The sequence below is a fragment of the Lissotriton helveticus genome, chromosome 9 (genome assembly GCF_964261635.1).
Source record: "Lissotriton helveticus chromosome 9, aLisHel1.1, whole genome shotgun sequence".
Taxonomy (NCBI): domain Eukaryota; kingdom Metazoa; phylum Chordata; class Amphibia; order Caudata; family Salamandridae; genus Lissotriton; species Lissotriton helveticus.
Window position 1 is genome coordinate 609718832 of NC_136070.1, and position 13841 is coordinate 609732672.

A 13841-nucleotide genomic window follows, 5' to 3' on the forward strand; every position below is an offset into this window, starting at 1 on the left:
TAAGATCGTTTTGCCGGATCAAGCTGGCTTTGTGCCGGGGCGCGCCACTACGCATAATCTTAGGACACTATTTTCTTTGATACAAACGATTGCCCCGGAACTTCCAGTTGCTGCTATCTTTTTAGATGCGACGAAAGCGTTCGATTCGGTTGAATGGGCGTACCCGTTTACTATATTACATAGGATGGGGTTCCCCAAATTGTTTGTCAGCTGGATTGAATTGTTGTATACCAAGCCGACTGCCAGAGTGGTTGTTAATGGATCACTATCGGCCCCGATGCTGATAACGAGGGGCACTAGACAGGGGTGTCCTCTCTCCCCCTTGCTCTTTGCTATGGCAATTGAACCTCTGGCGTGCCGTATTCGCCAGCTACACAAGGAGAGCGCCTTTACCTGCTTCCAGCGCCAAATTGGCGTCTCTTTATATGCAGATGACATCACGCTTTATGTGAAGCACCCTCAATCCAACCTGAATCCTATTCTGCGAGAGTTTCTGGTATTTGGAAGACTGTCGGGGGTGCGTATAAATTGGAAGAAGTCTCAGTTCTTCCCGCTTACGGGCGCCGTCACGAAATTCCAGTTGGATTATCCACTTGAATGGTGTGATACTGATCTCCGATATCTGGGTATAGTGGTCTCTTTGGATAGGGATGAGACGCTCAGAGCAAACTACGGTGTGGCCATCACAAAACTAGCTGATAATGTCACACGATGGAAGGCTCTGCCATTATCGATGGCGGGAAGAGCATCGTTAATAAAGATGGTGGTACTACCACAATTTTTGTACTTATTCCAAAATGTGCCGTACTTCCCTGGTGTGTTTTTCTTTAAACAATTACGATCAGAACTCATTCGACTCTTTTGGGGGGGCAAACAACCACGACTGCGCTGGAACATTCTTACCCAACCTTATGAGAGGGGAGGTTTCGATGTGCCAGATTTTGAAACCTATTATGTCGCTGCCCAAGCGCAATACGCCTATCATTGGCTAAAGCCCACTCCATTTATGCCGCAAATTGCTGCCGAGGATTGGATAGCACACCCTCTTCCTCTTAATGGCCTCGTACTGGGTACGGTTAAGGATATAGATACGCCGATTACCACGGTGACTTGCACCATTGATGCGTGGAGTAGGGTGGCGAGGATCGTTGGTGCTCTACCATTGTATTCCCCGGTACTTCCTCTTACGTATCACCCTCGCATATCGCTATTACAGGAGAAAGGGTTTCAGGTGATGTGTAGGCGCATGAGAATAGCCACATGGGGGGACCTGTTTATCAACGGCCGGTTCCGTACCAGGGAGCAGCTGTTTCAGGCAAATACACCTACTCCCCTGGAGGTGTTCTATTACATCCGACTTCGGCAGAGCTTGAGGGAAGTGTTGCCCAATTTCCCGGAGGAACCGGAAGTAGTGGTATCGTTGCATGCCATGATTCTATCAGACGGCCGTCACCTTGTTTCTAGACTCTATAATAATATTAGGATGCAACGCCAAGAGCCGGAGTGTTCTGCACGGCGTCACTGGAGCATGGACTTAGATCAGGAAATTACTGATGATCAGTGGCGCTACTGCTGTGCTATTACTGCCAATGTTTCGTCTAGCTGCCGGCTAAAGATAATTAACTTTAAATTTCTACACCGCTTCTACTACACACCTGTGCGGAAGCTACGCTTTCACTTGGCAGATACTGATAGATGTGACCGTTGCAATCGAGAGGGGGCGGGATTCTTCCACTTAGCGAATATTGGTCACAAGTACAGGCTGCTTTGGGGATTATGACGGCCGGAGCAATTGACAGAGACCCGTTAATCATGCTATTGGGATACACTAGAAATGTGCCTAAGTCTATTCGGAAATTCACGGATGTTGCATTATTACTGGCTAAAAGGCGAATTGCATGTCGCTGGGGCAGGGGAAGAGCTCCCAAGTTCAAGGACTGGATTGATGACTTGGTTTATTGTCAGGATCAGAATAATATATATACCGACATGACACCAGTGCAGAGCAGACCCAAAGATGTCTGGGGACCGCTGCAGATATATCTATTACAAGCTGCGGCGACGTCTACAGACTCAGATGATGTCACATGAGTGCTCAAGACGCAGCTGGCGCTTATGCGTGATCATCTACCTTCCTGATCCAGGAGACACACTAGGGCACACTGGTGCGGGACACTAGGGAGAATAGATTACAGGGGGGACCTGACTCATATCGGAACGTTGCCTGTCAGGGGATGCACATCTGCATTGTCTGAGCTCTATGTTTTATTTGCCTAGACAATATGTGAACCCGATTGTATTGCTGTACATTTAGCAAAACGCTCTACAAATTCAGGACTGCTTGATATGACTGTTCGGATTGCATAGCTGTGTAAATGATCCTCCTTTTTCTGTTTTTCTGACTTTAAAGTAATAGCTACATTGATATGTATAGGATATGCTATGATAATGTTCCCTACCCGGTTTACCTGCCTGCCTATGAACAGTGCCCTAATGATATTCACTTGATCACGAGATGTACCTGTGTAACCTGATTGATTGTTTCCTCTAGTGCTGTTTTGCTGAGAAAATTAATAAATAAAGAATTAAAAAAAAAAAGTATCCAGACCACTGGCAGAAAGCATTCTTCTGTGGTTCCTGCCGATCGGGCAACATTTGGAGCATAGAAGATTATGGCGGCCGCCCTGCTGTCGTAAGTGTACCACCGCAAAAGAGGGGGCCACATGGTCTGGATATACCGAACCTAAGTTTGGGATGCCATACTGGATGAAAAAGGGGCACACAGGCTGAGGCTGCATTGGCAGCTTGCTATTGGCAGTATTTATTTATTTATTTATTTATTTATTCAGAGTTTTATATAGCGCGAACAAGATCTTTACAGATATCAGAGCGCTTCACAGAAACAGGGGGTGACGATAGCATGAGGGTGACGCGACATAATATTGGGTGCAATATAAACTTCAGTAACATGATCGGATAGCAGTCATGTTCAAATAGAATGTCAGTAAACAATCAGATAAGCGAAAAATAAAAGACGATACTGAGTCTTACATACAATTACGATAAAAATCAGGAGAACTTATACTATAAGTATCTAAAAGTTGCAGGGGAAGGGGCCTCGATATACAATAGGCTAACATGAATAGTCTAATAATAGATATTTAGTGAGTAGCATAGAAGGATCGAATGACCATCAAGTACTTGTGGCATACAAGAGGAATAAACAAATCTAGGTCATGCAAAATATGACATTATTTGACATTAGACAATCATGAAACCAGTAATACCCAAGCGGCACGAAAGTCAATGAGGAACAGACATTAAAGTTCAGGTGAACTTAGCCATGAGGATGGCTTTCACCTCTTTCTTAAAGAAGGCCGTGGAGGAGATAAGCCTGGTTTCGGGAGGGAGTGCGTTCCAGATCCTCGGCGCCATTCCTGAGAAGGAGCGTTTGTATGTTTTTTCCTTCCGGAATCTGCGAGGTTTCAAGAGTAAGTTTTTTGAACTTCTATTGGATCTCGACCCTCCTGATATAGTTAGCTTTTGAGTGAGGTAGTTAGGTGCATTGTGGTGTACAGCCGCGTGTGTCATTACAGCGATTTTCAGATGTATTCTGGCTTCAAAGGGCAGCCATTTCAGAGATTTCAAGTCAGGGGTTATATGAGAGTGTTTTCTTGAGCCCGTGATGAGTCTCGCGGCAGCGTTCAAGGAAGCTCTTAGGGGTGCAGTTGTTGCTAAAGGGAGACCACTGAGGGTCACAATTCCATAGTCAATGCGGGGGATGACTAGGGCTTGAACTGCATTTTGGAAGTCTTTGGCTGGGAGGAAGGGTTTCAACTTTCTCAATGTGTTGATTTGGAAATTAGCTCCTTTCGTAGCTCTGCTAATGTGCTGTTGCATGTTGAGCTTTGCGTCCAGTGTGACACCTAAGGATTTCGCGGAGTCCACGATGGTGGGCCGGACATTGAGTGCAGTTAAGTTGTTGAGCCAAAGTTGGATGGTGGTAGATTTCGCAGGGGGTGCTATCAGAAGGAACTCAGTTTTCAGAGCATTTAGTTTGAGGTGGTTGTCGGCCAACCACGATTGGGTCTTTGTGAGAGTGTAATTCAGGAGTTTGATATCATCCGGGGATTGTACCTTTAGGTAGAGTTGAGTGTCATCGGCATACATATGGAAGTGTACATTGGATGCTTGGAGCAAGGAGGCAAGCGGTTCCATGATGAGGTTGAACAGTGTGGGTGAAAGGGAGGATCCTTGTGGAACGCCTAGGTCGACTGGCACAGGCGAGGACAACACATTGTTAATCTTGAACTTCTGAGTCCGGTTATGTAGGAAGGACGTGAACCATTTGAGAACAGTCCCGGATAAACCCATTCTAGTGTTTAGCAGCTCAAGGAGGTTCTCATGTTTGACCGTGTCAAAAGCTGAGGAAAGGTCAAGGAGGATGAGGAGGCATGAATCATTGCGATCAAGGATTTGGTGGGCGTCGTCAATTATGTGAGTCATGGCAGTTTCCGTGCTGTGTTACGCTCGGAAGCCTGATTGGTGGGTGTTGAGGAGATCAAACTTGTCAATGTGTTCAGTTAGTTGAAGCTGTACACATTTTTCCAGCAGTTTGGCCAAGGTGGGGATGTTTGTGATGGGACGGTAATTGTTTAGGTCAGACGGGTCAGCTGTGGGTTTCTTGAGTATGGGCGTGACTTGCCCCACCTTGAGTGAGTCCGGGATGAGACCTTGTTGAAGGGAGCTGTTAATGATTTTAGTCCAGAGTGGGAGGAGCATGGTGGTGAAGTCTTTTACCGCGTTAGCAGGCAGGGGGTCTGTGAGGTGATTAGAAAGTTTCAGGGTACCGAGCAGTTTGAGTATTGCATCTTCTGAGTAGATGTCAAAGGAGGCCCACGATGCGTTGTTTTTTGGCTGGGCGTTAGACATTCTGATGTGCACAGGGTGTTGGCTTACATCATTGAGGAGATCATTCCTTATGTTGTCGGTCTTTTGCTTGAAGAAGGTGGAAAAGTCTTCACTGTGTGGGATATCGCTTGTTGGGTTGGTTGGTTGTAAGGGTTGCGGCTTTGTTTGACTTTTGACTATTTAAGACTTTGAGTATTTAAGACTGACATTGATCGAAAAAGGATCGCTCTGCCTACTGTTCCCAGAACTCCCTGTGCAGACGCATCTAGGGCGGGTAGATGTGTTAAATTGAAGGGGCGGGGTCAGAGCGCGCACAACTTCCCTTTGTCCACGCCTCTGAAGAAGAAGTTTCCTAACTTAGAAACGCGTAAGGCATTATGGACATTTGAATTGCCTTATGAATCAGCTTGCAGGCTTCATTTGTGCCAATAAAGGTTTTTGCAACCTATGACGGCATCTGAGTGCTTCCTGCCGATCGGGCAACATTTGGAGCATAGAAATATATATATATATATATATATATATATCCAACCAGACGAGTCGCTTTAGAACCCTGCCGCTTTCCCAAAGGCGGGCCTCGGATGGGATAGCGAGTCCCTATGCATACAGCCAAAAACCTTCTCCGTGGTAAGAAAAGCAATCCGGGCCACTTAGAAATGCAAAGCGTGTTTTATTCAATGGCTTTCTCGACGCGTTTCGCAGGTGAAACCTGCTTTTATATATATATATATATGACGAGGCAGGCAGCCTCTTCAAAATACACCACGGCTGTTCTCCTTTCTCGAAAAGCAGCAGTCATGGACACAAAAACAGAGTTTAGTGCAGCAGACATCAATTTATACAGCAATCGGGTCTGGCAAGAATTACACTCAACGCATTTCAGGATCACTCCCTTCTTCACGAGTGTTTGATCCTACGTTGCTTTTCATTTTATCTATAACACGTGACACCTTTTCACCATAGTGAGTGAAAACAGACTAGGCTCCTTGTGAGTAAACTTTTCAGAATATGTCTTACATACTGATGCAAAAGTAAGCATGAATGTGAAAATGCCTGAGTCTGAAATGTAAATAAAAGAAAACCTAAATGCAAGCATAAGTGAAAGTATAAATCTACCTTGTGCTGCCGCTAGTAACTGAACACAGTGTTTGTTCGTGCTCATTGCGCACAATAAAGCTGTAGCTTAAAGAAACAGTGTTGCATAAAGTAACCAATTACATAGGACTGATCACTTCTTTGAGTTGCCAAATAACATGAGTCTCAAATCTCAGTGAATGTGGACACCGAATCAACAACATTACAGTCAATGCCCATGTGGGCAGCTCATCACTGTTCTTTGTTACACGGATAAAAAAGTCACCGTGTGTAAATTGATGTCTGCTGCACTAAACTCTGTTTTTGTGCCCATGACTGCTGCTTTTCAAGAAAGGAGAAAGGAGTACAGCCGTGGTGTATATATATATATATATAACAAAAAGCACTCAAGCCCAAATCCATGAAGCGTATTTAATCAAAACGTGTGGCAAACAAACTCTGCACCTTGGTCACGGGTCAAAGACTGTTTGTGAAATCATAAATTATTGAGAATCCGTTATTTTCTGATAATCATATTATCCATTATTGAATCACATGTGGAATTGAACTTGTGGAAAAAGTTTCAGTTTAAGGATAGTATGTGGCCGAAATCCGATCCTATACTTGAGGTTACCACTTCAAAATGGATGCCACTTTTCCTGTCTTTGACTATGCATTGGGATATGTAGTCCTACTTCTATTTTTGTGTCTGTGCACTATATGTTTATGATTTCACAAACAGTCTGATCCGTGACCAAGGTGTGGTTGCATCGAAACGCGTCGGGCGTTTGTTTGCCACATGTTTTGATGATATACGCTTCATGGATTTGGTCTCGAGTGCTTTTTGTTCATCAACAAAGGATTATTGAAATTGAAGAGGTTCGCGCCCTCATTCGAGCCCGCCGCCGTGAGAGGCATAGAAACCAGAGAACTTAGTTGGTTTTATATATATATATATATATATCTATATATATATATATATATATCCACACAACGATCACCTTCAGCAAGTAATCCAAGGACACAGCGGGGTGCTTGTCAGGAAGCCTTTATTCACATAATTCAGCTCGGCATGATGCATTTCGGCTTATGCGCCTTCCTCAGATGCCGCTGGTTGAACTGGGAAACACCTCCTCCCACCTTTTGAATTTATTGTGGCGCTCCCATATGACGGGAGATCAGCTGACCCAGCTGCCGAGGGAAACTACAGTCCATCTAAACACTTCAGTTCCCAATGTACATCTCGCTGGTAAGTACTACAGCCGGATCATTGTAATCCATGTGGACGCTGAAAGTTGCCTATCAAAGGTGGGGCCGTGTAGCAGCTAGTGCCCCCTAAATTGCAGTGTTAAAGCGTACCTCGGGCCCCCAACGCCTCAGCCTCAAGTCGCGAAACTAGCCAGGCTGTGAAGAGAGTGAAGTCATCCCTCTTCGCCGTGCAGTCACGGTCTGTCCAGTGACAGCAGCCACGTGCGAGGCTCGATCATGAGGCGGTCTCGGGAGAAATTTCAATACCTTGAAAGTCACAGATTGTTGCCAGCAAACTCCCGGAACACTTGTAAGGCGGGTCCTTGTAACGCGCTCCTGGCAGACGCGTAAAATATATATTTATCCACAGACTTTGACTACATCGAGTCAAAAACGGCAAGCACGCTGGTATCCTTTTGCAAATACTTTATTGGAAACCCCTCACCCCTTTAGAGACTCGTTTCGCCTTCCGGCTTTGTCAGTGTCAGTCTGTGTGTGTACTGTGCCGCCATTTTAACTCTGTGAGCACCATTGGAACTCCAACAACATAGAAAAGGTACCCAGTACACTAGTTACGAATGTAATGGCCATCTTTGAATGTCTAAATTGTTACACAATTTCATCAGGTTAAAAAGACATAAAAAATAAAGTGCATACGTGCCAGTTATTCCCAATTCCTCAAACACACAAAATGAAATTTTTAGAAAATAAACATGAAACATAAGCTTTGAACATTTTGGACAAAATTGTCATATATAACCATAGTCCATATCCCATGCATATTATACATAGTGCAAAGACATAAGGTCCTCAAATCATTTCAACAGATATTTGTGAATTCATAAATCTGTATGATTGGTGGTGTAGCCCTGAATGGGCGTTGTCCCCATATGTCTCTACACTGTTATAAACCGTCTAACATTAAAAGTAAATGATGGGTTCATCTCATCATCTGATTGTGACACAGCGACCCTAGGTTAGATTGTCACATGATCCCATGTGGCAATTAGAGGTGTACCCACATTTCCTCATCATTATTCAATCCCCATGGAGCCATGGGTTTTAGAGCGATAATGTATTTAGATTCCAAGACCCTAAGGGTCTTGACTCTATCTCCTCCTCTTTCTTGTCTATCGGCCTATCGGCCAGATCAATACAATAGAAGCTCAGGAGATCCCTATTGCTGTTATGGTACTGGGAGAAGTGCCGTGCAACCGGGTAGGTTTTATAATTTTTGGAGATTGCACGTAAGTGTTCCAGAATTCTCAATTTAGTAGGCTTAATTGTACTCCCTATATAACGCTTTCTACAGGGACATTCAAGGCAGTAGACGGTGTAATCGGAATTGCAATTGAGCAGTTTCTTTATTTCTCTGTTGGGTGTCCCCTCATCTGTTCTTCCAGGATAGTTAGTAACCTTTTTACTGTTTTTACATGCTTTACAGCGTAAGCAGGGGAAAAATCCCTTCAATCTCGATAGTTCTTTTGGTTGGGTTCTGGACGAAAAATGACTACGGCCAAGATGGTCCCCCAAAGACTGGCATCGTCTATAGGTAATAGATGGTCTTTCAGGGAGGTGTTTTTTCAAGATGTTATCAGAACAGAAAATATATATATATATATATAAAGCCAACTAAGTTCTCTGGTATTATATATATATATATATATATAAGGGGGAACATGGCCCCCTTCCTTATTAAGTTCAAAGTCGGTGGCGCACAGCTTTTTAGGTTTGTTTGTGAAACTGATTTAAATTTAAATTTAGGATGGTTGGGTGCTCCACCAGGTGACGTGTCCGTCCTAGGCACGTCTATTCAGCAAGTGTAAGTGATGTGTCACCATGAGCCCATGGTGTCATCCCTATGTATTGGGCACTCCTTCGGTTCTTGTGAAAGCAAGACTCCTGGTATCATTTGACGAATTGTTTATTCATTCATCTGTATCATCATTATGTTTCATGGTGACATTTGTACAAATCAAATCAAGCTTTTAGCGACATAAGTACAGCCGATTATTTCATTGCTCCAATGCATTTCGGGCAAGACATGCCCTTCTTCGGGGAGCTTCTGCAATAAAACGAAAAGACATAGCCTAAGGATGGGCGTCCCTCATACAGTTTCAGTGGAGTTATCTAATAAACGATGTGCAAGGTCAGGGTGTTTGTGTTGGGTTTAACCCAGGTAAAGGAAGGGTGAAAAAAGAAGAGAAATAATACCGGTGAAAGAAGAATTCTGTGTGACATATCTCCAGGTTTTTAGTGGCATGCTTCCAAGTCAGTGAAAATTGTGAAATTCACCCGAAGGAGGAAAAAGATGTTCGGTGTCCGTTAACTTCGAGCGTGCGTTAATGTAACGTGCAACTACAAACTGTGGGTCTTCGGTGTGGGTGAGCTACATAACTAGCATGCGGTGGATCTAATAGTTACGCTAAAAACCGGTGGTCTATTGGCGTAAAGAAACTTACTCAGTGCGTTGTGTTCGGCGGCTGCGGTCGTCGGTGTCGCGATATCAATGCAAAAACGTTCCGTGCAGGAAGTGCTGTGTGTTAGTTAGATAGGTAAACATAAATGACGGACTAAAAAACAAACTACCCGCGGTGCGGCCATCTTGAAGGAGGAAAATCGTAAATGTGCTGGTGTACAAACAGTGCTGATTTACACAACTATACTGATGTATAAGACGCAATCGCATACTGAGGGAACAGTGTAAACAGTTAAATAAAACATGAAAATTCTAAACGATCATTGAGGCCCATGGGTTTCATGGACTTATTACAAACAGACCAGGCCCCGGAGGATGGAGCAAGAGTGTTGAAAAAAGTGGGCCAGCCCCGGAGTTGTGATTCAGGATCATTTACAATGAATCAGAATGTTCATGGATGACAATCCCTATCAAGTTGTGCTGAAGTGCTTTCTCAAGAGTAGGCACTTCAGCTTCTTTCAAAAGTGCAGAAATGCAGGGAATGTTCATCTGGGGACCTTGTCAATACTTGAGGAGACTTGTTTTCTAGTTTTCTCTTTTGTGTGAGCGCATGGAGAAAATAAACTGTAGGGATTATAGCAGGGTTCAAGATATTTGTTCTCCACGTGAAGGGAGAAGCACAAGGAGCAGATAGGAGAGACACACATGTACGGCAGATAGAGCACGATGTCGGCATGCCTAAGAATTCTGTTTAGTCTTTCCTAATGGTTTTAGTGTCCACTTAATTGAAAGGACATGTCATATAAAGGAATCTGCAGTGAGAAAATAACATGTCATAGATGTTCTTTCAGCTCCCAATTTCTGGAGAAATCAATGCACATTTATTTGATAATGGGCGATCATCAAAGCATGAGGAATCCGCTATTTGTACTGGTTCAATTTAGTGCACTGAATTAGGAAGTTTATATTTCTGAATAGCCAATAGTTTCTGTAAATTTTGATTGTCCCCAGCACTACTGGTTATCCAGGCTATGATATCTATTAGGCTAGCCCCCCGCCCCCGGCACACATTGGCTGACAATAAATTGCTGCCTTGGTCATTATCATTAGACTGGTTCTACATACACATGCAAGGTTAGGTTACTAAAATGTCTTACCCCAGCACTGACCTGGGCTGCTTCCTTTTCTTGTAGTTGCTCAACAATATCTGCCAAGGTAGCTTTCCTGCCAATGCACAGAAACATCAATAGTAAAGATCTCATACTGGTGTCAAGCTACACATTTGCATGCAAGTAGCAAAGAAGGTACATTCTGTGACATAAGGATAGCCATGTCCTGGAACACTTGTAACAGTCTTCTGACCAAGGGTTTGAAAAGATCACCTGTTTGGCAGACCCGCCAAATCTTACTGTTCCAGCTTAGCCTCCTTTTTTTATTCAATAAGATCAAACTAGCATTAATACGGCAGGGAAATGAAATAGAGAAACTCAAGTAAGCATAACAACATACATTTTCTGAGAAATCTTCCAATCATAGAAAGCACACAAGAAGTTAAAATGAACACAGAACATTAGTGCGTTCTGGCGGAAGATAGAGACAACTTTGCAGTTTGTCAGCTTTTCAAATGTTAAAATAAACAAACGATCATGAGGGAAAATTAAATAAATAATTATTTTTTCCTCGCTGTCATTTGTCAAAATCGCCGCAAACCAGCCCCACCGCTTTTGCCTGCACGGGCCGTGGCTGCACAGTTTACCACCTACTTCAAGCAGGCAGTAAGTCAGACGCAAACGAGAAGGGGTCGCCAGGGGACCCCTTCTCCTTTGTGAATGGTAACGAAAACATTTTTTAAGAGCAGGCAATGTTCCCCGAGACCACTGCCTACCCTTAAAAAATGAAACCGAAACATTTCATTTTTCTTTTTGAAACACATCATGTTTTCTTCTAAGAAAAAAAGGGCTGCATTAAAAAAAAGTTACTTTATTTAAAAGCAAACACAGACATGATGGTCTGCTGTCCCCAGCAGGCCACCATGCCAGTGCTATTGGCCATTGCCAATGGGTCGCAAATTGCTACCTGCCTCCTGAATATTGATGAGGCAGGTGAATTGCGACCCCACTGTGAATCGCTGTTGTGTTTGAGATACATTAGCACGTTTCATTTTGCAAGTCTCTAATTGCGAGTTACAAAAAATCGCAATTAGAGACTTGCAAAATGAAATGGTCGAACATCTGGCTCATATTTATTTATTACAGCTCTCCTGTGTAATGTACTTTAATAGTAATAGTCTAAAGTACTATTTAGCAGGTAATAGCCAATCAAAACGTTCACCGTTCCCATGAAAGTATAAATGTCCCTTGTCCTTATTTGAGCCTATGCTACACTAAAGATTGCAGACACAAATACACACAAAATATGGTGAGGGAGTCAAAATTCAATGTTTGAATAAAAGTAGCCTAATCCCAATAGTGAGTAAAATAATTGCTAAAAGACATTTGTATTAAGTGTTGAACAAACATTTTCAGAGTAGACCTTGCCACAAAGTCAGAGTAGGCGTTTAAAAAGAAAAGTCATTTATAGATATAGAACACTTAAAATTACCTCTGGTACAACTTTGCTTAAGCTCTGTGTTCCTACAGGTTTAAAAATATCAGTAAGCACAAAGCTGTTCATGGAAACTTTCATTAAAACGTTATTTAGATGCAACAAGGCAGGCTTTGACATAATGTGACTCCTCAAGTTTCACTTTCTCGTGTGTTCACTTGAAAGGAATTGAGAACTAGTACATAGAGGAAGAGGTGCTAATAATAATGGCTACTGAAGGTGGGTAGTTTTGAAAACTCATAGAAATTCAACTGAAACAAAAAACCAAAAAGTAAAAAAAATTACAGATAGGTAATGTATTCATCACAGCCACTGTAAGTACATTGCATGATCACAGGTTGGCTTATTCTGATAAACGTCTTGAATTTACACATTTGCCACTGGTCCTGGTATCAAAGTTCACACACCAACGCATAGTGAATGTATGAGACAGTCAACCAATCCCATACGTACTATGCATTCTAATTTTTCCATCTATAGAGCAGATGAACCAATCTAGATTTTATTTGCTATAACATAATTTGGCAGTTGATTGATATTGCAGAAGAGAAACTTGACAAATACAAAACTAAAGGTAATTGTCTCACCAGTAAATTGAAGAAGTACAATTGCGTAGAAATTACACAAAAATCCCAAGAAATCCTCAAGAAAGTGATAAATAAAATTGAAGAAGATATTAATAAATGTAGAGACCATGCATTTAGAAGTTACCATTTTGACTACCAACTGGGATATGTGTCCAGTTTTGCTTAGACATGCAACTTAGTAAAATTATCTATAAAAGTGAGATATTTTAATCCAACTGCTTCATCAACAGCACTAGCAGCGGCAGACTTATTTAGAAGCATTTTAGAACAAGTTTCAAATAATACATTTAGAGTTATTTTTAGAGAAAGTCAGAAGATACAAATAACGTGCAGCCCAAACAGTAAGAGCATACAAAGGGCACAGGTATCACAGATATCAGAACCAGACCAGGTTTAGATACTACAGAAAGGAACTCAACAATATCCCAGAAAGTATAAACAGAAGCATGGGATAAGGTATGAGAGAAGCACTCAAACAACCCATAGACCAACTAATTGTTAATCTCTCATCTACTCATTTTAAGAAAACTAGATTTCACAGTAGCAAAGATAAACCAAGGAAACAATGTTGCACTGGTATCCAATATCTATAATGCTAAACGTGGAATAGGAAGACAATCAAAAAAGAGACAATATAGCAAGAAATATGGCTATTGAGACAACGTACTCTTTAGGCCCAAGTCTATCTCTACCAACACTCTTTTCTTGTAACACGATAAATCTATCTACTTTGCTTAATAACTATTAATGACCTAGAATGCAAATGTATCCAATATAGCAAAAAACATAGGTATTTAACTCTTACTATCAATGGTCAAGAAAATAAAGCTTTTCAGAAACTAAGAAACAACCACAAGATTATAATTATGGCTCCTAGTTTTACTGTATTTATTTGTTTGACTTTTCTGTCTGTATTTATCCATATCGATTTTGTGAGAAAATTTTGCTGAAAATAGTATATTTCCCCACGAATTTAACCAATAAGTGTGCACTCATGC

The 13841-nt window shown here is 42.2% G+C and overlaps 1 protein-coding gene across 1 annotated transcript in view; it reads right to left on the bottom strand.

Annotated features, from left to right (window-relative positions):
* The window catches only part of SPTBN4 (spectrin beta, non-erythrocytic 4), a 1415585-nt gene that overhangs the window by 234083 nt on the left and 1167661 nt on the right, over positions 1-13841 (bottom strand). The window contains 1 exon segment of the mRNA XM_078660647.1: positions 10822-10876. Coding sequence (XP_078516773.1) covers positions 10822-10876 — 55 coding nt within the window.